The following is a 22,685-nucleotide window of genomic DNA, read 5'->3' on the forward strand; positions in this document are numbered from 1 at the left end:
GGTCTGCTGCGCCATATGGAATTAGCTCGCGGGCCAGAATCGAACTCAGGCTGTGGTGGTGGTAGTACTGAGACTTGACGCCCAGGCCACCAGGGAGGCCTGGCATTTAAATTTGTAACCCTGGACTACACACTTAATTTTGTTTTTTGAAAGTTTAGTTTGAATTTTAAAGATGTAGAATAGAAAATATAGAATTCCTAATCTTGCTTCCACACCACAAACTATTTCCTTATTTCAGAAAACAATAAATTCATTGGTTTTGACTTATTTCTTATCTATGAAAAAAATGACCAGACAGGAGAGGGCTATCAAACTAGCTTCCATATTTAGTAATGTATTCTTCCCACTTTAGGTGAGAGTCTTTTCTCTCTACCTACATCAAATTTTCAGTGCAGAAACAAAAGCAAAGAAAGGTCAGAGGGAGAGAGGAACTAGGGATTATGAATTATAATTTATGAAGTTCCAGATTCTTTGTAATTTTCCTGTATTTGTTACTTACAATTTATCTACTTCATAAGAATAATTCTCTAAGGGAAAAAATTTAAATAACCATAGAACAATAGGGACAGCCAAGTAATGTGTATTTTTAAAAGTCCTTTGGTTTGTACAAGTTAATAGGCCCTATTCAAGTACCTTACAAAAGTGACCTACATTTGTTATGTTAGTGCTAAGTATTTAGTCTTTGAAGTCATACTGCAAAAGTTGGAATTCCCAGTCTTTTAAACATATCCTGGACATGCTTCCTCCTTTCTGTGCTTCATCTATAAAATGGAACAGTAACAATCACAATGTAACTGTGGTGATTAAAATGTGTGTTATGTGACAATTGGTTTCCAGATTTATCGATGAAGCCTATTCAGATATGCTCTGCTCTCTCAAACTTAGTGTAGACAATTTCACATTATAAAGTAACCTTTAGGAATTATCTAGCTATTCTCCTTAATCTGAAAATAACTTCATAAATACAGTTTATCTGCAGACGCTCTTCCTGTGAAAGGTATCCCTCACAGGAAGGACACTTTCCATTTCTTCTTAAAACATTCATAGGCGCCTGAGCACATCGCAGGGGCTGGTCAGCCGGCCGGGTAACCTGGCACTTCAACCAGCCGCTGCGGCTGCTCGGTGGTCACTCGGGACAGGTGTGGCGCAGGCGACCATAACGCTGACGGCACGACGAGTCTCCATGCGAGGCAAAGACCGCCAAGAGCTACCCCTGAGCACCTAAAGAGAATGCGGAAGAAGGACACATAGAAGTGGGCTTCCACCTCCGCGTCCCGATTCATCCTCCCACCTGCGCCGGCCTAGAAAGGGCCAGGTGGGTGAGCTACATCACGTGTGACGCGTCGTCACTTTCCCACGTCCCGCCCCTGCCCCCTCCCGGCCGGCCGCGGCAGACGCGCACGCGCAGCTTCGCTTCCGGGCGCCGCTCCTCGCTACCCACAATGCTCTGCGACAGCGACCTGTCGCAAAGGCCGCGTTTCGGCGGCGAGTGAGCGACTGGCTTTCCCGTGGTGCGGCGGCGACGCGGCCCGCGCCTTCCTGCACCTCCTGCCAGGGGCCAGCTTCCCCTGACGGTGCCCAGCTGCGCTTAAGCCTGGCCGGTGCCACCTGTCTCCGCGATGCCCCCCAAGAAACAGGCTCAGGCCGGGGGCAGCAAAAAGGCGGAGCAGAAAAAGAAGGAGAAGATTATCGAAGTGAGTACCCGCCCCCTCCCCCACCGACGCCGCGAGCCCTCCCGGCACAGCCTCCCGGCTCCCGGCTCCCGGGCTCCGGCTCGTGTCTGCCGGGCCACGTGTCCCTCCCTTTGGCCGGGTGTCGCCCACTGCCCCTTCTCCTGGCCGGTGCTGACGCCGGGGTGTCTCATCGCGATAGTGACGCTGCTGGCGCCCCCACACCCAGCCTTTGCTTCGCCGCCCACACGCCGGCCTAAGCCGACCCGGTGCGGAACGACCCCCCAGTGCCGGCTGCTGGGTTTTGTTCCTCCCCAGTCCTCAAATTTGAAGAGTTTTCTGGGCTTGTGTGTTAAAAAAAATAACGTTGAATGGCTCGGGCCAAAGTCTTCCTCGAAGACCTCCTCCCCACGAGCCTTTGTGTTTTTTTTCCTTTACGTCTCACCTAGGAATAGTCGTTACTTATTTCGAGCCAATAAATGACTGCTGAGGGGCTTTTTCGAGTCGTCTCTAATGTATTTAAAGTTCTTTAAAGGGTGGAGATTTCTTTGAGTCGCAGCCCACCGTCTTGGACCATAGAGCTTGATGTATATATTCGAAATTTAATAGAACAAGAGTTTTGAAGAGATTAGTTTCAGTGTCACTAGTTAAGTGCCATACCCGAATGTGAGAGATGAGAATATATTTTAGTGCGTTGAGACTGAAGAATGCCATTGACCTTAAAGTTTTTATATTTGTTTGTCTTCCAACAGCTATATCAGTGAATTTCCTTAAAAGAATGAACCACATTTGAGATTCCATAAACCTATCATACATCCTCCAAGAACATAGTCCTCCCCTCGGTTTTTGCTATTTATCCTTCTCACAGTTAAATAGTTCCTTGTGAGCTTCAGATGTAATTGGAAATGGCAATGGCATGTTCCTGCATAACGTATATCTGAATAATAGACAACCTTTTGCAAAAATACTTAATTTTTATCAGAACGGAACCAAAATACCTGTGGGTGTTGTGAAACAAAATGTTTTATAAGTGATTATTGTTTTTAATATTTGATATTTCAAACTTTTAAATTAGCAAAGTCCTGAGGGTTTAATTGTTTAAGCCCAATTAAAACTTGTTTTGGTCAATTTTCACATAATTTTTGCAGTGTGCTAGTTTAAGTAAAACATGTTTATGAAAGAGTCTGGTAACCTTGTCCAAATTCCAACTCTGAAGAACCCTTATGATTGCCAGTTTGTATTATTTAAAACTGTCGTGAAGTGGTATATTCTGAATTATTTTAAAATAATGATTACTACCATCACACCTGTGTTTGCTGTTACCTTTTTGAGTAATCTGTACAGGTGGCACTTAGGTAGATCTCTGGGGGTGCTATGTAAAGCACAAAGGGATGTCATTTTACTTCTGATTTTCCTTTACTGAGATTAAATTAATATGGTAGGCCATGATGCAAAGTAAAACTCCCATATAGACATGTTTAAATTATTACATGACAATTTAAAGTACATATTATGTGTTACTTAGCTTTAACTGTATACGGCTATTTGTTTTCTTTTTTAATTGGTAGGACTGGCATTTTTGTTTTATGAAATTGTTCATAAAAGTTATTCATAGTGGCCCATCAACTGAAATTGAAAAATAAAAAACAATTGCAAAATAAGACAGTTGCATTCCTTGACAGACTATCCTAATAGTGGTGAGATTAAGCCTGTCCTCCTCCCTGCCACATACATATTTAACATATACATATGAGGAGTTCCTTTTCTTTTTATTTTTTTTTAATGATAGTAAAGTTTTGCAGGCCCAAGTATTTTATATGAATGTTTGCTACCACTGGAGAGGCACAGACTGTATTATTAAGTTACATCATTTATTGTACAGCTAGATTTGTAACGAAAGTTCTGTTTTCCAGCCTGATTAGAACAGTATTTTTTCTAATCTAACACTGACTAAAAACTTCCTTAAAGCCCCACCATATCTCAGGGGCTTTTGTAAAGGGTTAAGAGAGAGGTATAGCTTCCAACTCCCCATCAGGTTTCATCCAAAACAAAATTTATTTAGTTTTTGTATAGACTTTCCTAATTTCTGTTACTGGAAAGTGTTACTAATGCATTTTAAAGTTGAAGTAAAATATCTTTTATGACAAATTCATGATGAATGTAATTGAAACTTGGCTCATACTGGTTATTGATCTTTATGACTTATAATTTTCTTGTATACTCTGTAAACTATTTCTAAGTAGTTCTGCCTACTTGTCCCCTCTTCTGTACCTCCTTTGCTTCCATTGTCACCACCATTGGTGCTTACTAAGGAAAACAGCATCAGCTTGTAACTTGGGAACTCTTAAGGAAAGGAAATTAATATGGCCCTTTTTTTTTTAAGATTTATTTATATACGAACCGGGGTACAGGTCAGATGTGTGGGACGGTGAGAGAATTCACCAGAGACAGAGGGGGGAACAGAACAGGCAGACTGACTGATACACACTGCTGATGGGAGCAGCGGGTGAGATAGGAGAGGTCTGCCCCACCATGTGGGTATCTCCACGGCCAGCGGGGATCGAACTGGCACTGAAAAAGCTGCAGACAGCTTCAAAACAGCTGCGCACAGCCACCTGTGCCACCAGGGAGGCCCAAGGAAAGGAAATTAAAAGAGGCAGCATAATTTAATAAAGGAAGCACCTGCTTTGAAGTCAGATAGATGTGGATTTGTCATCCAATATTTGAAGTTAAAATTTCAAGCTCTGTATTTCCATGCAATTTGCATGACCTATTCAAACCACAGTTTTTCATCAGCAAAATGAAGTTAATTCTATGTTACAGAGCATGATTTTAAATGAGATGACATGCAAAGTACCTCACATGTGGTGTATAATATGTTCAGTAAATGACCATTGTTATTTATTGATATTATAAGAACTACTTAGGAGAAATAGACTAACCTGCACTATCTATATAGTGCTTACTTCTTGTCACTTGAAATAATTTCTTTATATTAACCTGTAATTTACCTTCTTTAAACGCCACCAAATTTCATGACTTCATTTGATTAGTAAGTATCATCTTTCTGAATTGAGTTTATCAGATTCATTCATTATGGTTCTTGTAGACATTTGCACAATTGTATCAAATAGCAAAAACTAAAGCCAGTTTTAAAAAATAGGTTGATTATGAAAGGAGGGAATAATCTTTGGGTTTAGGGCAAGCATAGTAAAGCATGTCCAACTGTGAACTTGTAACAGCAAGGAAATAGTAATGAGATAAATAGGTGGAATCCTATTTATAAATAGGTGGGTCTGTGAAGCATGGAGAAATTATTGGTTGCCAATGAAAAATTTACTGAGGTCAGTTGATGACTTAAGTTGGATTAAACATCTGCAGGAAAAGATCTAAGTAAAAACTCCTCCAAAGGAGACATTCAGATGGCCTGCAGGCACATGAGAAAATGCTAAACATCACTTATTATAAGGAAAATGCAAATCAGAACTTCAGTGAGATATCCTCTCACCTCTGTGAAAATGGCCTAAATCAAAAAGACAACATGTTGGTAAGGCTGTAGAGGAAAAGGAACACTCATCCATTGTTAGCTGGAATGTACTTTGGTTTAGCCTCTATGGAAAATAATATGAAACGCTTCAAAAAAAAAAAATAAATAAAAGTGGAAATACCATGTGATCCTGCAATGCCATTGCAAGGTGTTTTACCCAAAGAATATGAAAACAGTAATACAAAAAGAGATAGGCACTTCGTGTTCGTAGCAGTGTTATTCACAACCTTAACAACATTAAAAGGTCAGTTTTACTAGTTTTTGAGATGCTCTTGTTGTGTTGGATGTTTTCAAATTCTGTCAGTGCTGTTTTCCATTTCCAGTTCATCCACATAGATACATAGGTGTTCTGTACCGGTAATATTTTCATTTTCATGTCTCAGCTCTTAGAAATAATACCAAATAAGGACTTTAACTTATTTCAGTGGGGCTCTCAGAGGGGCTCAAGTTAGTTTCAGAAGTAAAGACTGTTTTGTCTCTTCTTCCTTTCTGAGACCCACCCATAAGGAGAATGAGAAAGTATTACAAACTCCATCTTGAAATTAGGAGACATCTGTAATTTTGAACATCAACAGATGAAGATTTGATAGTGAATGGATGAATTGGTAACTGGCTTACCTCAAAGCAGTCAAACCTTAGTACCCAGCTAGGAGTATGCCATTGAGGAACAAATGGATTTGCTCTGCAAAATTCTGGAAAAGTCCCAACAGTAGCATGCAGTAAGTAGTACAGAAGGTGAGAGGCTAAAAACTGGTGGTTAAAAGTGTAGATGTAGCAGATAGTTCTTGCCTATAAACCACTAAAATGAAAAATATCTCTGCAAGTAACAGGAGAGGGAAGAATATAAATCAAGAGACCTCTGCTTCTGGAGCTGAAGTTCAAAGGTGTGGTTAAACTGTGATTGTGAAATGGCCACTAAATGTGCTATAAACCTCTCACTCCCCCCCCCACATGGCTCTCTTTTCCAGTACTGTACCCAGGCTTATTGCATTATAGAGGATTGCAGCTAGGATTCTGTTACTCCAGAGAAACAGAAAAGTGGGGGAGGGGAAATTTAGATGCCAGTATTTAGTGGTTTCTTGACAGCTTTGCCATCTGTTCGCCAAAGGATGATGCTCACTAGTTAAGCCTTCTGTATTAGTTTCCTACAGCTACCTTAACAAAGTACCACAAACTGGAAATTTATTCTCTCAAAGATATGTGGACAGGGTCAGGGTCTACAGGCTCTAGGGAAGAATCCACCCCTGCCTTTTTCTGGTTTCCTGTGATTTCTCGCAGTCCTTTGAATTCCTTGCTTTAGATTTGTGTGGCTCCCATCTGTCTGCCTGTCTTCACATTGTTTTCTGTTTTTGTCCTTTCCTCTTACAAAGATACCAGTCCTTGGATTTAGGGCCCATTTTAATCCAGTGTGGCCTCAACTTGCTATTTGCAAAGACCTATTTCTAAATAAAGTCGTATTTTGAGGTACTTGGTAGACATGAAATGGGGGGGAGAACACTATACGGCCCACACACTTGTGCAAAGGCTTCCAAATGCTTTTAGACTGCATCCTTATTAAATATAAATAGATAACCATTAGCACTTTTCACCTAATGAACATTCCATACGTATTTAATATTCTATTAAATTAGTATGATAACTGCTATCAATAATTTTCCCAAATTACTATATTCCATATTTAAATACAGTGTTCCTTTTCAATTAAGTATGCCTCAATTTTAATATTTCCATTTTAGCATAAACGAAGTATACATTTCAGTAGTTTGAGTTGTTTAATTATTTTGGATGAATAACTTGACTGACCAAAAAACCAGTCCAAAATTTAATGTATTGGGTTGTCAGAAAAGTCATGATGTATTTTTTTCTGTTTTTCAAGCAAAAATGTATCATGACTTTTCCAGCAAACCAATGCTTTCTTGCGCAATATTCCCCAAAATGGGTTCAGTAGTGCATAATCTCTCAGGCTACTGTGAGAAGAATGCATACTGAAGAAATAGAAGTTATGGAATTACTGCATATAAGAAGTTAATGGAATTACTGCAAGCATTTTTCTAAATTTATTTGACTATGGACTTCTTACTCTGTTATAACTACTCTGCCCCATTAAAGCTGATATTCCAAAGCACACTTTGGGAAAGGTATCATAGACTAACAGATTCAACAATAGTTTTAAGCCTGTATTGAATTGTAAAGACTCTTGGGTGGTATTTTGAGGTCAGATTTTATACCAGTAAATGAATGAGATTAATACTTGATGTGATTAGAAAAATAGATAAAATAATATAGATTGCTAAGATACTTCTGTACTGTTTCTCATTCAGGACAAAACCTTTGGCCTCAAGAATAAGAAAGGAGCAAAGCAACAGAAGTTTATCAAGGCTGTTACTCATCAAGTTAAATTTGGTCAACAAAATCCTCGTCAGGTAAATAAAATTTCTGTGTTTCCTTCTTAAGGGTTTAATACATTGTATGGCATGTTATAGACAAAAATACTTGGTTATTTTAATTGTATTTCAAAATGGAATCCTGCTCACAAACTATTCTGTATCTTTGTTACTCAGTGTCTCTTACATACTCCTCCAGTCCATTTGCTAATTTATTCTAGTGGCTGCACACTAGTCTACAATGTAGATACACTGTACTGTATCCATTCAGTTTATAACTGAGGATTCTCCCCTCAGGTGTATTTACAGTGGCTCTCCTACCACTAAAGCACCCCTAGTCATCTACCATAGTCCTTTGAGCTGTGTTCCCACCCCACCACATTCTCAGTCTCTCCCTCTGGATGCCTCAGATCTGTAGTCAGACTAAGAATAATACTGTAAGAAATATCCCTATGTTCTTACATGCATATTGCTTTTTTTCATTTGGCATAATTTCGTCACATATTTCTAGATTGAGGGTTTCTAATTTTAAATAAATTTGCCTGATTATATTTCACATTTTCGTTTAGAGTGCGTAATAGGTACTAAAGATCTATGATGTTTTCTAATTTGTTAAGTCTAAAGTAATACTTCATTTTTACTTTGTTTCTCTCACTGCTGGTGAATTTGAGTGTTTTCATATGCTTGTTGACTGACTGAGTTTGTACTTCTCTGACTTGTCTTATCATATCTTGCTTTTTTCAGTTATTTGTATTTTTCTTGTGAGTTAATGAGAAATACCCTTTGTCTGCATTATGGATAATTGGTGTTTTAGTTGCATTTTGCTATACAATAATTTTTAGTTTTTATATTGTCATATATGTCTAGCTTTGCTGTACGTTTAAATGCTCTCCCTTGCCTACTACACTGTGAATTGCCTAGATTTTTTTCAATTTTATTTTTACAATCTGTAATTTGTCATATAAATTAATTTACTGTGTCAATGTGTTTATTTCAAAGGAATCACTAGTTAGGTCAACATTTGTCCCACTGAAAATAGAATGCCACTATTAAAACATTAAAGTCTCAAATATGTAGGATCTGTTTCTGGATTCTCTTTTCTGATCTATTTATTAACTGTCCCTAAACCAATATCAAATTGAATTTGATTGTAATGGCCTAGTAGCATATTCTGTTGGCTGTTAAGGCAAGTCTTTTTCACCAAGTCTTGCTCCATTTCTGTCTTTCTTAACTATTTGTAGGCATTTATTTTTCCATGTGAATATTGAAATTATGTCCATTAACAAGTTTTTTTTTATTTAAGATTTTTATTTATTTATACATACAGAACTGGGGTGTAGACCAGTGGTGTGGTGGGTGTGAGGATTCACCTGAGACAGTGGGGAGCAGAATAGGCAGATCTATTGAAATACACTGTTGAAGGGAGCAGGGGGCAAGACAGGAGAGGTCTGATACACCATGTGGTTAGCTCCCTGGCCGGGGATTATGCCACAGTGGCTGGGGATAGCTTGATAGCACTGAGACTTTAATTCCTGCACCACCAGGGAGGCCCACCATTAACAAGTTATTCAAAAAAGCTGAGCCTATATAGATTCTTTACATCTTTCACTTCTTAAGAGAAAACACAGGTCTGTGTTTTTGAAAGTATTTTTTCCACCACCCTCTCTCTTTTAACTTTGGAAAATGCTTTGTTTTATCTGAGAATATCAGGATATATATTTGTGAGGTGGTTAACTCCTACATGAAACAAATCTCTCCCTTTCATGCTGTCTGCAATTTGGTGCCACCAGCACTCTCCTTCCTCTTATATACAGTTCTATTCAGAGCTGAAAACTATTGATTTTTCACACTGTTAACTTAGTAACCTGGTTTAATTAATATATATGTTCAGACCTTGGAGTAATATCTTGGATATGATTCCTTAAATTCTTTAGCAGCATTGGTCTTTGTATATTGTCAGGATATTGCTCTTTTGGGTTTACTATGGTGGTTTATTGAGATGATAACATAAGTCTTCTTACGTGATGCAGGTTTGTAACAAGAATTTGCTTTCTTCCTTTATCCCCCTTTTCAGCCCTGTTCCCATTTTTCCATTTCTTTCGTCTAGAGGGCATGGTATTAATTGCTAATTTCAGATTTCAAACACTTGAGAAAGCCATAAAATCTATGATGGTAGTTAGGTTTGATAGCACATTAATTTTTTTGATGATTTCATAGGTACCTGGGCTTTTACCTGGGAACATGAGATACCTACCCACAATATTTAACATTGGAAATGAGCAGCAGTCCTGCTGTTAGAGCCAGAGAAGAGATGCCCCATCCTAGGTACTGTGCTATAAGAGCACTATCTAACTCTATTCTCCAGGCAAGGATTTGGTGAAACCAAAGGATATACCATCCAGAGTGTGTGCTACCCCTCACAGCAGCCCAGGGCCTACAAAGGTCATGCCACCCAATGTCCATCTTAGGGTATACTGCTCAGATGGTATGCCTGAACCTGGTCAAAGAGGAGATATGTGCTGGGAGTGTGGACAGAGCCTCGATCCGTAGCATGTTCTCCTTGACTCCTATCTACTCACATTCACAATGGGTGTGAGAAGAGGAGTCAGGGATTGACTCCTGTTTTATTGCCATGCTCCAGTGTGGAACGCAAAACAACCCTGAGCATTTATTTATTTATTTTTTAATGCATTGAAGAACTGGGGTGTTTTCCAGACGTGTGAAGGGTGATAGGATTCACCAGAGACAGAATGGGGAGCAGAACAGGCAGATTTACTGAAATACACTGTAAGGGGAGCGGTGGGTGAGACAGGAAAAGTCTGTTGCGCCATGTGGATTAACTCCCTGGCCAGGGATCGAACTCAGGCCACAGCAATGATAGCATGACATTGCTGAGACTTAACCCCTAAGCCAACAGGGAGGCCCCACCCTGAGCATTTTTAATATAAATCTGTCCTTCTAAGTGATAAGTTATATTTATCAGATGAGAGTATAAGCCAAATTTTATTTAACACTAGTTTGATTTCTCACTTTAAAATGTTTACAAAGATAGTTTGTTGGCCTTCATTGTACTCTTGCTCTGAGCCCCCACAAATGTTTGAGATGAGCAGAGGATACTGTTATTAAAAATAAATTGACTTAAATTTTTTTCTTAAATATTTTCCCATTTTTCTCTTAAAATACATCTACCGTGTGGTCAAAGTTGGGATTTTGGAATGTTTTTTACCATTATTATAGCATTTAGCCATTTCCATCCTAAAATTTGTTCTTGTTGAGTTTGTCCTGAATATCTACCTTTTTTTTTGATGTTACTTCATTCCTTTGATGAGTTTTTTTAAGGTTATATTGCCCATTTAATATTAGCATTCTTCAGGGAACTCTCTTCTGCTCTTGTCACTTTTGTATATTGTCCTTGTGTAATCTCATCTACTAATTATTAAATATAAGCAACTCTTTCTAAAATGTTTACCTCATACCAGGAACTAAGATCCATATCCAGCTGTTTTCTAAATAGTATCTCATACTTAGTATTTTCAACACTGAGTATCTGTCTCCTATCCTGAAACCTGTTCTTCCTGTATTTCCTGTCTTGTTTAATAGCACATGAAAAGATCCAGGAGAAAATAGCAATACATATGATAATCTTAAACTCCTCCCTATCTCTTATACTTCATATTGAGTTTCTTGGCCCCATCACTTATGCTTCTTAAAGAGCTCTCCTATCTCACCTTTTCTCCAGCCTTGCTTTTAATGCCTGTTTTAAGCTCTTGTGTTTTCTTACCTACAGCAATTGTAATAACCTCTTGGTTTTCCTTGCCTTCATTCTTAGACTCCTTCTAGTTGACCCTTCACTAAGTTACCATCTTGAGTCTTATAAAATACAACCCGTTTGTGTCACTAGCTTACTTTAAACCCTTGAGTCTTATCTTGTCACTACTGATAAAGTCCATATTTCTCATTAATGTTTCTCATGCCTTATTCTTTCTGCCTCCTATATTTTTGCATTGACTTGCTCTCTCTATAGTCTCTTTCTTGCCCATCTGAAGAATTCATCAATAAGGTTTTAATTTAGTCTAAGTTTCTTAGGCATATAGGGATTCCTTGTTCTCAGAGCACCATATATAATTTTATAGGGGTTGACATGTCTGTCTGTCCACTAGATTCTGAGCTTTAAGCATCTTTATCTTTTCATCTTTATATTTCCTGTCATCTAACATAGGACCTGACATATAAATGTTTGGATGAATCCTCTAATCATATTAGGTATGTAAATTGTGTGCCTGGACCTATGTCACATGCTATGTTTGTTTGGTTTTGATCTCCCACATTGACCTAGCCCAGTGTTTTTTTCCCCACAAGATTACGGTAAGTATTTTGAGGGTACAATCATTTATTGTGTGGGACTGCACATTGCAGGAGGCTTGCCTCTCTTCAAAATCACCCATGTTTCTGGGAGTGGGTTGTCACAAAAAGAAAATCCTGATTGAGAACCATTTGCTAAAAATGCTGAGCATGTAGTAAGTGCTTAAAAAAGTGCTTATCACTAAACTTTTGAACATATTTTCAGCTTGGCATGGTACTATTTATTGTTTGGGGTTTTTTTAAGTCATTATAGAGTTAGCCCTTTTGTTTAATAGTTTAACCACATCATTTAATACTGAAAGACCATGTAACACTGATGTTCAGAGGTGTAAGGACTATACATGAAAATATATAAATTTACTTGTTATGCTTGTAAAATATTACTATATTTTTATATGTAATAAAAGCAGTTTTAGTACATGAAATCAAATTTATATACTACAGGTAGCACAAAGTGAAGCTGAAAAGAAATTGAAGAAAGATGATAAGAAGAAAGAATTACAAGAGTTAAACGAGCTATTCAAACCTGTAGTTGCTGCTCAAAAAATAAGTAAAGGTAAACTTTAAATTTCAGTGTTTTGTTTTTTTTTGTTTTTTTTTTTTTTAAGATTTATTTATTTATTCACACAAGAACCGGGTATAGGCCAGATGTGCAGGAGGGTGAGAGGATTCACCAGAGACAGAGCAGGGAACATAACAGGCAGACTGAAGAAATACACTGCTGAGGGGAGCAGCGGGTATGACAGAAGAGGTCTGGTGCATGCCGCGCTCAACCACCTACGCCACCAGGGGAGGCCCTCAGTGTTGTTTGTAATCAAATATAATTCATATTTAAAAGTTCTTCGTTTGTTTTCATCTATTTTCTCATTATAAGCCAATTGTTTCTGCTGTGAATATAATACCCCTTTTGTGAGAATTACATCAATGACTTTCTTAGGGTTCCTCTATATGTGCACGGCTTACTTCATTGTATGACTATCACTGTAGCAATTAGCTCCTTATTCAAGTGAAATTAGAGATTGAAAAAAACCTTAGTTGGTTTGTAACAGCCAGTCTTTGGTAGTAGCTAAGGCAGACCTATGTTTGGATAAACTAACTCTTACAGGTATATCTCCATTTATATTTCTCTTTTATCTCCTGCCTCATTGACTCCCAGCTAGAAAAGTGGCTATGGAATAATTTATGGTTTTATTTGGTTTCTAACTCCCTGCCCTCTTTTTTGGTAAGAGTAAACAAAAATAGATATAAAATGCTATAGAAAGAACTTTAAGAAAATGTCTTACAAGTCTTCTATAAATAGTACTTTCCTCCCAAATCAGTGAATGGAAATTAACAAGTTAATCAAACATAATTATATCTAAGATAGATGCTATATACTTTATGATGTCTCAAATTGTAATGCAAATACCATATGTCATTTCACATAGGTGCAGATCCCAAATCTGTGGTGTGTGCGTTTTTCAAGCAGGGACAGTGTACTAAAGGAGATAAGTGTAAGTTTTCTCATGACTTGACTCTGGAAAGAAAGTGTGAAAAGCGAAGTGTTTACATTGATGCAAGAGATGAAGAACTTGAAAAAGGTATTTTGAAGAATATTCTCTTAAAAATAAATGCCTATTACATTTGGTTTGTTATTACTAAGATATTTAGTAGCTTGAAGAATATTTCAGTCTTAGGAATATGTAAACAGTGATTGTTTTTCATAAAATCTGAATTTACCACATTATGCCCTTTGATTAAGTAAATGAAAATGCTTAAAAAACAATGACTTACTTTAGATTTGTTTTCTCTTTTCTCCAACTCTCCTTTTTTTTTTTTTTTTAAGTTTTATTTATGCATACAAGGACTGGGGTACGGGCCAGAGGTGTGGGGGGTGAGAGGATTCACCAGAGACAGTGGAGAGCAGAACAGCCACATCAGCTGAAATACGCTGCTGAGGGGAGCAGCGGGCTGGACAGGAGAGGTCTGCTCCACCATATGGGTTAGCTCCATAGCCAGGGATGGAACTTGTACTGCTGATAGCTTCATAGTGCTGAGACTTAACTCCTTGTGCCACCAGGGAAGCCCCCAACTCTACTTTCTTATTTGTCTGAACCTGATAGAATTTTATGTGAAAAAACTCACAACACTGTTTATTCCTAGTTTTAAAGAAAAGGTGCTATGTCTTCAGACTTGTAATATCGCCTGTCTAAGGAGATGTGCAATGTTTGGGAACAGTACATGACAGTAGAAAAATTATAGTACTTAGTCTTCATATCTCTTTCTTTATTTAGATACTATGGATAATTGGGATGAGAAAAAACTGGAAGAAGTAGTGAACAAGAAGCACGGTGAGGCGGAAAAGAAAAAACCAAAAACTCAAATAGTATGTCCTTTTCTTGAGTTGTTGTGGTATTTATCATTAGAGAGAATTATGTAGCAAGGTATCTGTTATTTTCTCCTGGATCTTTTCAAAAGATAAGGTACATCAAGCTTTGTTTTTGGAATTTACAAGTGTAAGTTATATGACATTAGATTCTTGTTTGGAAATATCCTTTGAAAACCTTGTGACTACAGTGCTTCCAACCCCATTCTTTGAGAGGAACTTACTTTGTCAAGTAAAGATGAGCCCAGTGAGAGGTTCAGATAAGAATTTTGTTTTTAACTATTTTTATTTATTCATGCATACAAAACTGTGGTATAGGCCCATATGTGCTGGAGGGTGAGAGTATTCACCAGAGACAGAGTGGGGAAAGAACAGGCAGACTAACTGAAATACACTGCTGAGAGGAGCAGGGGGTGAGAAAGGAGTGGTCTGCCCTGCCATGTGGGTATATCCCTAGCTGGCCAGGATCAAACCCATGTTGCAGAGGCTGTGGACAGCTTCACAGCGCTGTGCTCAACCACCTGTGCCACCAGGAAGGCCCCCCAGATAAAAATTCTTATTTTTCCCGCAAAATGAATGAAAAAAGAACTGCTAAACTAACCCACATTATAACTTCTGGGTTTTTTTAAACAATTTTTTTTTTTTTTTTTAAGATTTATTTATTTTATTTATGCATACAAGTACTGGGGTGTACAGGCCAGATGTGCGGGAGGGTCAGAGGATTTAACAGAGACAGAGCGGGGAACAGAACAGGCAGACTGAAATACACTACTGAGGGGAGCAGCAGGTGAGACAGGAGAGGTCTGCCACGCCATGTGGGCATCTCCCCGGCCGGTTGGGATGAAACCTGCGCTGCAGAAGTTGCACAGCTTCACAGCGCTGCACTCAACTGCCTGCGCCACCAGGGAGGACAATAACTTCTGTTTTAATGGTAGGGAGACATTTTCCATCACAAAAGTGAAAATATTGTTACATACCAGTTCCCAAATGAGTTTTTGTAATGGCTCTAGAATTTCAGGAAATGTGCTTTTGGAAATTGGTGCCTTATTTCTCAGATCTGCTTTCTTGTCAGTGTATTTTTCTGTATTGCAGTTATGGTTAGAAACCTTGCTATGCTAGGAAAAAAGTCTTAGTGTCACGTATATCTTTTGTATTTTGGAGGGTAAGATAATGTTTATTCATTTTTCCTTCTTAATACTTGAAAATGTATTACCTGAAGCTTCAGTACAATTGCATTTGTACCCATTTGTGTTATGGAGGATCACTATCCTTGTATTCCTTTTGAACCTTTTTTCTTCTTAGATGTAAGAAACTGCTTCATAATTTCAGGTAATTCAGGTAGTGTTTATGTCATCACTACATGTGATTAGTTTTTAGAAAAGACCAAATCAAAATAATTGGTTTTATGTATTTATAGCCATCTCTGCTTTCTCTTATTTAAAAATCAGTCTTTGGGATTCTATTTACAAAGACTAAACTGTGGCAAGTCCTTTTTGTGTAATTCAGAATTAAGAACAATGTTGAATGTAGAAATTTTATATAGATCTTTTCTAAAGGTAATTTGTTGTGGTATTAAGTATTTAATACACACACACACACACACACACACACACACACACACATGCTCTATGCATAAGTGGTTAGCCTAAGGATGTGAATGAGAATGTGCTTGTTCCAGATACTTAAGTGTTTGTTTGGAAATGTACTACACTGAGCCACTATTTATGTTTAAATTGTCTCTATAGGTGTGCAAACATTTTCTTGAAGCTATTGAAAACAATAAATATGGCTGGTTTTGGGTATGCCCTGGAGGGGGTGATATTTGCATGTATCGGCATGCACTTCCTCCTGGATTTGTGTTGAAAAAGGATAAAAAGAAAGAAGAGAAAGAAGATGAAATTTCATTAGAAGATCTAATTGAAAGAGAGGTAATTAGTATCTTTACTCCCTATAAAGAAACTAAAGCAATATTAATTGCGAAGTTCTGATATCTGCCACTTGGGGGCAATAACATATTGGTTTCAAAGGGAAAAAAATAATGTCTTTTTCTCAAAGTTGCCTTATGAAGTACCAGCCATTAACTTATCAAATAAGTTGTTTCCATAAAATTGATATACTATTGTATCAGTTCTTAACATGCTTAGTCAACATACAGATTGATTTGAACTTGAAGTTTTAGATGTCTTCCCTCATGTCTTTACATTTTCACCATTTTCTTATTAACGTATTAAAGTCAGCACCTCCACTATTATTTTTCAATTATGTGTTTTATCATTCCTGAACTCAAAACATTTATTGTGTTCATAGGGGCATGAGTGATTGAAGAGGGCATTTAGCTACTCATCTGTATGTCCACATGAAAGAGTTTTTATTTTATGAATTAGCAGAAAAGATATTGAGTAATCAAACATGGCTATTGGAAGTGAAATGGAAACATTGATATTATTAGAAATAATAGATTTAGAGTTGTATATTTCAAACTATCCTTTTCCCCTTGTCTTGAATAAATGTGTAAATGTCTAATGTCCTGGTAATATGCGTTTGTTGATTAACAGACATATTGTTTCTTGTCTCACATAGGAGGGAATGTAATAGAAAATGTAGACTTGAGAGATATATATGTGAGTTTTTTGTGTTCTAATTTTACTATGTCTCAGCTGTAAACCTTTGGTAAATTGCCTGTTCTCCTCTGCTTATTTGTGGAGGTCAAATGTGTTAATATATATGTATAAAGCACTTAACACTAAATACCTGGTGGATTTACTTGGTCGTTGACCCTGAGAAACAGGTAGTTGTTCCTCCTGAGGAACACAGATAAAATTTGGGTATTGTCATGACACTTTTCATATTTATTTTTTTCAGCAATTATGTTAAATAATTTCTCATGACAGGTTTTCTCACCTTCAATTTTGAAAAGAAATCTAATTCAGAATATTTTTAGAAATATTTGTATTTCTGTACACTCATTTTGCTAATGGACGTGTAAAATAAAAAATCAGTTTATTCTAAATGTCTCCATGTCAGTCTTAGATAAGAACTCAACTGCATTAAAAGAAACATGTTAAATACTATTGTACACAACTCTAGGGGGAAAATTAACTCTTTTTTCTTTGCAGCGTTCTGCCCTAGGGCCAAATGTAACCAAAATCACCCTAGAATCTTTTCTTGCATGGAAAAAAAGGAAAAGACAAGAAAAGATTGATAAACTTGAGCAAGATATGGAAAGAAGGAAAGCAGACTTCAAAGCAGGGAAAGCTCTAGTGGTATGTCTCAGATTCTCATGAATAAATTCTTCACTCCTCCTTTCATTTTATAATTTATCAAACAAGCTTTTGTACTTACTTAATCATATGTCATCTAAAATCAGTCACCATGAAATTTTGAATTTTGTCCTAAGTTGAAATATTTGTATATCCGAGTAGATCAGTGGTCGTGAGGTGTTTGAATTTCGACCTGAACTGGTTGATGATGATGATGAGGAAGCAGATGATACCCGTTACACCCAGGGAACAGGTGGTGATGAGGTAAGGAGGGAGGCTTGGCACCTTATCTTTGCATGTTGGTTTAGAGCAAGAATAGAGAATGACAAGAGTGGAGAATGGACTCTTAAACTGGGAAATTGTCTGTACTCTAGGCCTCTGTAATATAGACATAATGATAGACCCTACATTACAGGGAACTTAATGGGCATTTAGTGTATACTTACTTATGATTCTTTGTAGAATTTAAGATAGTGGTTGTTATATAGGTAAGCGCTATATGTATTAGCCGTAGAAACTTATTTCCCTCTAAGGCAAAAAAATGTGGGGTTTTTGTATGTTTGTTTTTTGCTGTTTTATACCATTAAAAAAAAGCATGGGATAGAGACACTAAAAATACAGTAAAGAACAGCAAACAACAGCAGAATGATTTGGTTGCAGACTCACTTACTAATTGCATATAGCTAACTGTTCATTTTTTGTATGGTTATAAAATTACAACTTCTGTCTTCTGAGTTAGAAGATAATAAACGTCATTCTCTATATGTAAAAATGTGATGTCAGAGAAGTTTCAGATATGGCATTGCTCAACTTCTTTCATGGTGTTTGGACAAAGTAAAATTTGGCAGTACTTGATCATTTATTTTCACTGGCATTAGTAAGCATTTTATTTCATTAAGATAAATATTAGAGGTATAAAGACAAGTAATTCATGAAAACAGTTCTTATTTGTAACAGTGTTCTGTTCTGTTTTTAAAGGTTGATGATTCAGTGAGCGTAAATGACATAGATTTAAGCCTGTACATCCCAAGAGCTGTAGATGAGACAGGTATTACTGTAGCCAGTCTTGAAAGATTCAGCACATATACTTCAGAAAAGGATGGTAAGTATGTTAACTTTTGTGTAATTCTAAGAGTTAGAAAGCCGTGTAAAGAGGATTCAATTTGGCTTGAGAAATTTAGATATCTGCACATACCAGACTGTAACGTAGATGTATAATTTGGTGGTATATAAAGGTGCTAAGTAGTGGAGGCTATAGAAATGAGTGACTGGGTGAATATCAGTCATTAAGTGAAACTAGAAGGAAACAAAATTAATTTGGATTTGTAGCTAATAGTTCAAGTCAGGGTCTCATGCATTTATCACAGTGTGGATATTTGCACACTGGATAAACTGTGTGGATATTTGCAGGAGAAATAGGTTTGGAAGTCATCTGCATTGATAGTTGAGAGGGATTGAGCTCACCTAAGCATAATCACAGGATGAGAACGTTCTTGAACATGCTGCAAACACCAATGTTTTCGAATAGACAAAAGAGCAAAAACTTGGGAAAGAGACTGAGGACAGATTTAAATATATATGGAGGCCAAAGAGAAAGGATCTGAGAGAGGAGATACAATTAAAGATGAAAGAATTTTAGAGAAGCAAGATCTGGAAGTACGGTTTGAAGTTTGGCTAAGAATAAGAATGAGATGGTTGGCTACGTGTATTTTGAGATAAGGATTATTGAATATAATTTGTATCTAATTGTTCTTTGGGTGAAGGGAAAAAGTAAAAGTATGGCATGGCTGTGATGGGAGGAAAATGCAGAAGAGTACTAATCAAGGCAAAAATTGAGAGAAAGCAAAAACCTTATTTTTAAAATAAGAGAAATACAAGTTGCGACTTGAAAAACTGGTCTGTCCTCCTGAGATCTGAGAATGGGATCAGTCTGCAGACTGATTTACTCCTTGTAAAAACAGGACTTTGGTGACTATAGGCACAATTGAAAATATTTCAGATTATAATACCCAAGATTTTGTCATCAGCGGTATTTGAAATAGCTGACATCTAAATTAAGCTATTAACAATTTTTTGTGTGAAAGTTGGTGTCATTGAACAAGGCAGCATTTTCGTGTTCTCAGTCATTTCTGTCCTGTAAGCAAAAGTAGCTGCACAGCCCTGGATTCTTTCTTCACAATTTGTTGAAGGTGAAATGTTTTTGGATTCTCATTTGTTGACAGCATTGCATTCACTGTTATTTTTAACTACTATCTACAAAACCAAAAGCTGGTAATACTGCTGTTTATATCATAAGCTTTATTTCATAACCAAAATATGTGACAGTTAAATACCTAATTGCTGGGTCATGTAGGGAACACAAAATTGAATAAGATATGTATAAGATAAATTTTGTCCTCAAATATGTGAACCAGTCAGATATCTATAGTAAAAGACAGTATATTATACTGCATATAGGTTAGAAAAAGAAAATTAGTTTAGAAAAAGATAAGTTTATGATGGAGTGACCTCAGGGAAGGTGCTCATGAAAAAGGAAAAGATAAGGTATACTATCAGTCTGTGACTTTCAATTACTAATGGAATAGTGTTTTCTGTTTCTAGGCCTTATTGATTTCAATTTTTATTTTTAGAAAACAAATTAAGTGAAGCTTCTGGTGGTAGGGCTGAAAATGGTGAAAGAAGTGATTTGGAAGAGGACAACGAAGGGGAGGGACAGGAAAATGGAGTCATTGATGCTGTTCCTGTTGATGAAAATCTTTTCACTGGGGAAGATTTGGATGAACTAGAAGAAGAATTAAACACACTTGACTTAGAAGAATGACATCAAACAAGTCAATGAAAAAATTGTCAGCTCAGCATGAGTTGAAATTGACTACATTAATTTCTTTCCACCTAGAATTCTTCAAACAGGATGTTTATTTCCCATGCTGATTCTGGAGGGCTTGCTCTCCTCCAAAAAAGGAATATTCTTCCTACGTCTTGTCTTCTGACTTTGGCTGCATCTCATAGTAAGTTCAGAGTAGTTCATGATAAATTCAAAATATAATGGTCATTACAGAAAATAATTGATTGTTGTAACTGTTCACTCAAGTAGGAAGTGTAACTGCTTTACCAGCTTTTGATTTTCATTGGGCATGTGTTATTTAAGGACAACAAATTTAAAATTAAATACCCTCCATTTAATGCAGTTATAATGAGTGATTCATTTCCTTTGCATTTATATGTTTAAAGGGATGCCTAAAATAAGAGCACTGTACTTCATAAAGGAAACTGCATACACAGATTCAGTATTGTATATCTTGACAATTAGATATTTAAAATGAAACTCATTTAAAATGAAATCTGACAGGATCAGCTGCAATGCCCTGTGTTAAATTGTTTTAAACTTTTCACTCTTCTTTTTTGCCAATAAAGTTGTAAATAAAGACCATCATACATTAAAATCCAAATACGGGCTTTTTTTTTTAATTCTCTATGAATATTTTCTTAGCATTCTAGTTTGAAGATTCTTACTAAGTATCTGATAGAGTTAACTATTACAGAAGACTCAGACAATATTACAAAACTAGGTAGAGTAACACCAGTACTGCTATGAGCTTAGTAACCTTGAAAAGGTTACTAACCTTGAAAAGAAAACTATAGGTGATGTAATACAAAGGAGTAATTCTTAAATTGCTGTATTATCAACCTTAATTAAATATTATTTGCAATTGAGTCAAATACTACTTAAGCATTGTGGAGATTCATGGGGTTATAATAATTCATACTAAAATTTGATTATTCTGTTTTTGAAAGTGTGGGCTGAGTGCCTTTGACTTTGAGATCTATGAAAAAGTAGGGTGATGCACATAATTTCCTAATGACATGTTTAGTACTAGTTACACCTTTTAATCATTTGCACCTAAGTATATTCTAGATATGTACACAGCATTTTTTGTTGTTGTTACTTGCAAATATATTTTAATGCAACTGAAGTAGCATTAAAATGTCAGGTGACCTGTGCCCTAATTTCATTTCTGCCTCAGATAAGTTACATAATTTCAAATTTCTGAATCCTTTGTCTACATATGAAAATTAAAACTTAAAATATGTCTGAATTATGAAACCTAAGAAAACACTATAAATCACATTAAATGTTAACATCAAAATTAATAAAAATGGACTTCATAGCTATTCAGTACTAGTTCTATAATTGACAGTTTTCAAATTTAGAACATCATGGACATAAGTTTATTTCCCATCTACAGTGAAAAGTATACTTAACTGTTTTGTATATAAACAGAGGCTGCTTGAGTTTTAAAGTTTATGTCTATGAACATTTGTTCCATTCTTTCTATGAATAAGTTTTAAATGTTACCTGCTGCATTATTTAATAATGAAATATTTTTTCAATAATCTGAAGTTTAAATCTTTCCAAATCTATTTTTGAGACCATTTAAAACTTATCCTAAGAATTATAAAAGTTAGAATCTATTTACTTTAGATGCTAAATTGTTAGCTTTTTTGTAGTGTATGTAAGATAGTCCCTTAAAATAAGTGATGTTGAACATTCTTTTATGTTCCTATATGAAAATGTACCCCCAAAGTTATATAGATATGTAAATGACTGGCAAATTAATTTTTAAAAAACAATAGGCCCATGTAGACAAAAGTATGCTGAAGGCTTTGGTTGTTTAAATTTAAAATACTATAGAAGATATGATTTTGAAAACCAAGTTTTCTTTAATATGTGAGTCAAAAGAAAATACAGTGCAGAAAAGATTTTTGATACAGTTTTTTAAATGTAGAATGGCTTTCATCTATTTTGCCGTTAGGTCTCTTACATTATAAATACTGGGTTGTCAGAAAAGTCATGAGGCATTTTTGCTTGAAAGAGAGTACAGTTACCTGTCTTAGTATAGAAATTGACTTTTCTGAATTTGACTTTTCTTTGAAACCTATTTATATAGAATTTTTAATTTTAAAGTTTTTTTCTTACAGATTGCTCTTTTATGTAATTCCCATTGTTACCATAGCAGATCTCTGTAATTTGATTTTGATCATGTGACTAAGCTTCATTTTAAGTTTGTGGTTTAGAAACTTTGAAAATTAAAATGT

The 22,685-nt window shown here is 36.3% G+C and overlaps 1 protein-coding gene across 1 annotated transcript; it reads left to right on the forward strand.

Moving 5' to 3' along the window:
* The first annotated feature begins 1,456 nt into the window (after positions 1-1,456).
* ZC3H15 (zinc finger CCCH-type containing 15) lies at positions 1,457-21,031 on the forward strand. The gene is made up of 10 exons (XM_037523676.2): positions 1,457-1,694; positions 7,539-7,640; positions 12,408-12,519; positions 13,391-13,543; positions 14,237-14,328; positions 16,074-16,256; positions 17,445-17,591; positions 17,751-17,852; positions 18,567-18,690; positions 20,219-21,031. Exons 1-10 carry the CDS (start codon positions 1,620-1,622, stop codon positions 20,407-20,409), a joined length of 1,281 nt encoding a protein of 426 aa, XP_037379573.1. The 5' UTR covers positions 1,457-1,619; the 3' UTR covers positions 20,410-21,031.
* The last annotated feature ends 1,654 nt before the right edge of the window (positions 21,032-22,685 follow it).

Source organism: Talpa occidentalis, unplaced genomic scaffold (genome assembly GCF_014898055.3).
Source record: "Talpa occidentalis isolate TD23 unplaced genomic scaffold, MPIMG_talOcc4v2.1 talOcc4.3, whole genome shotgun sequence".
Lineage (NCBI taxonomy): Eukaryota > Metazoa > Chordata > Mammalia > Eulipotyphla > Talpidae > Talpa > Talpa occidentalis.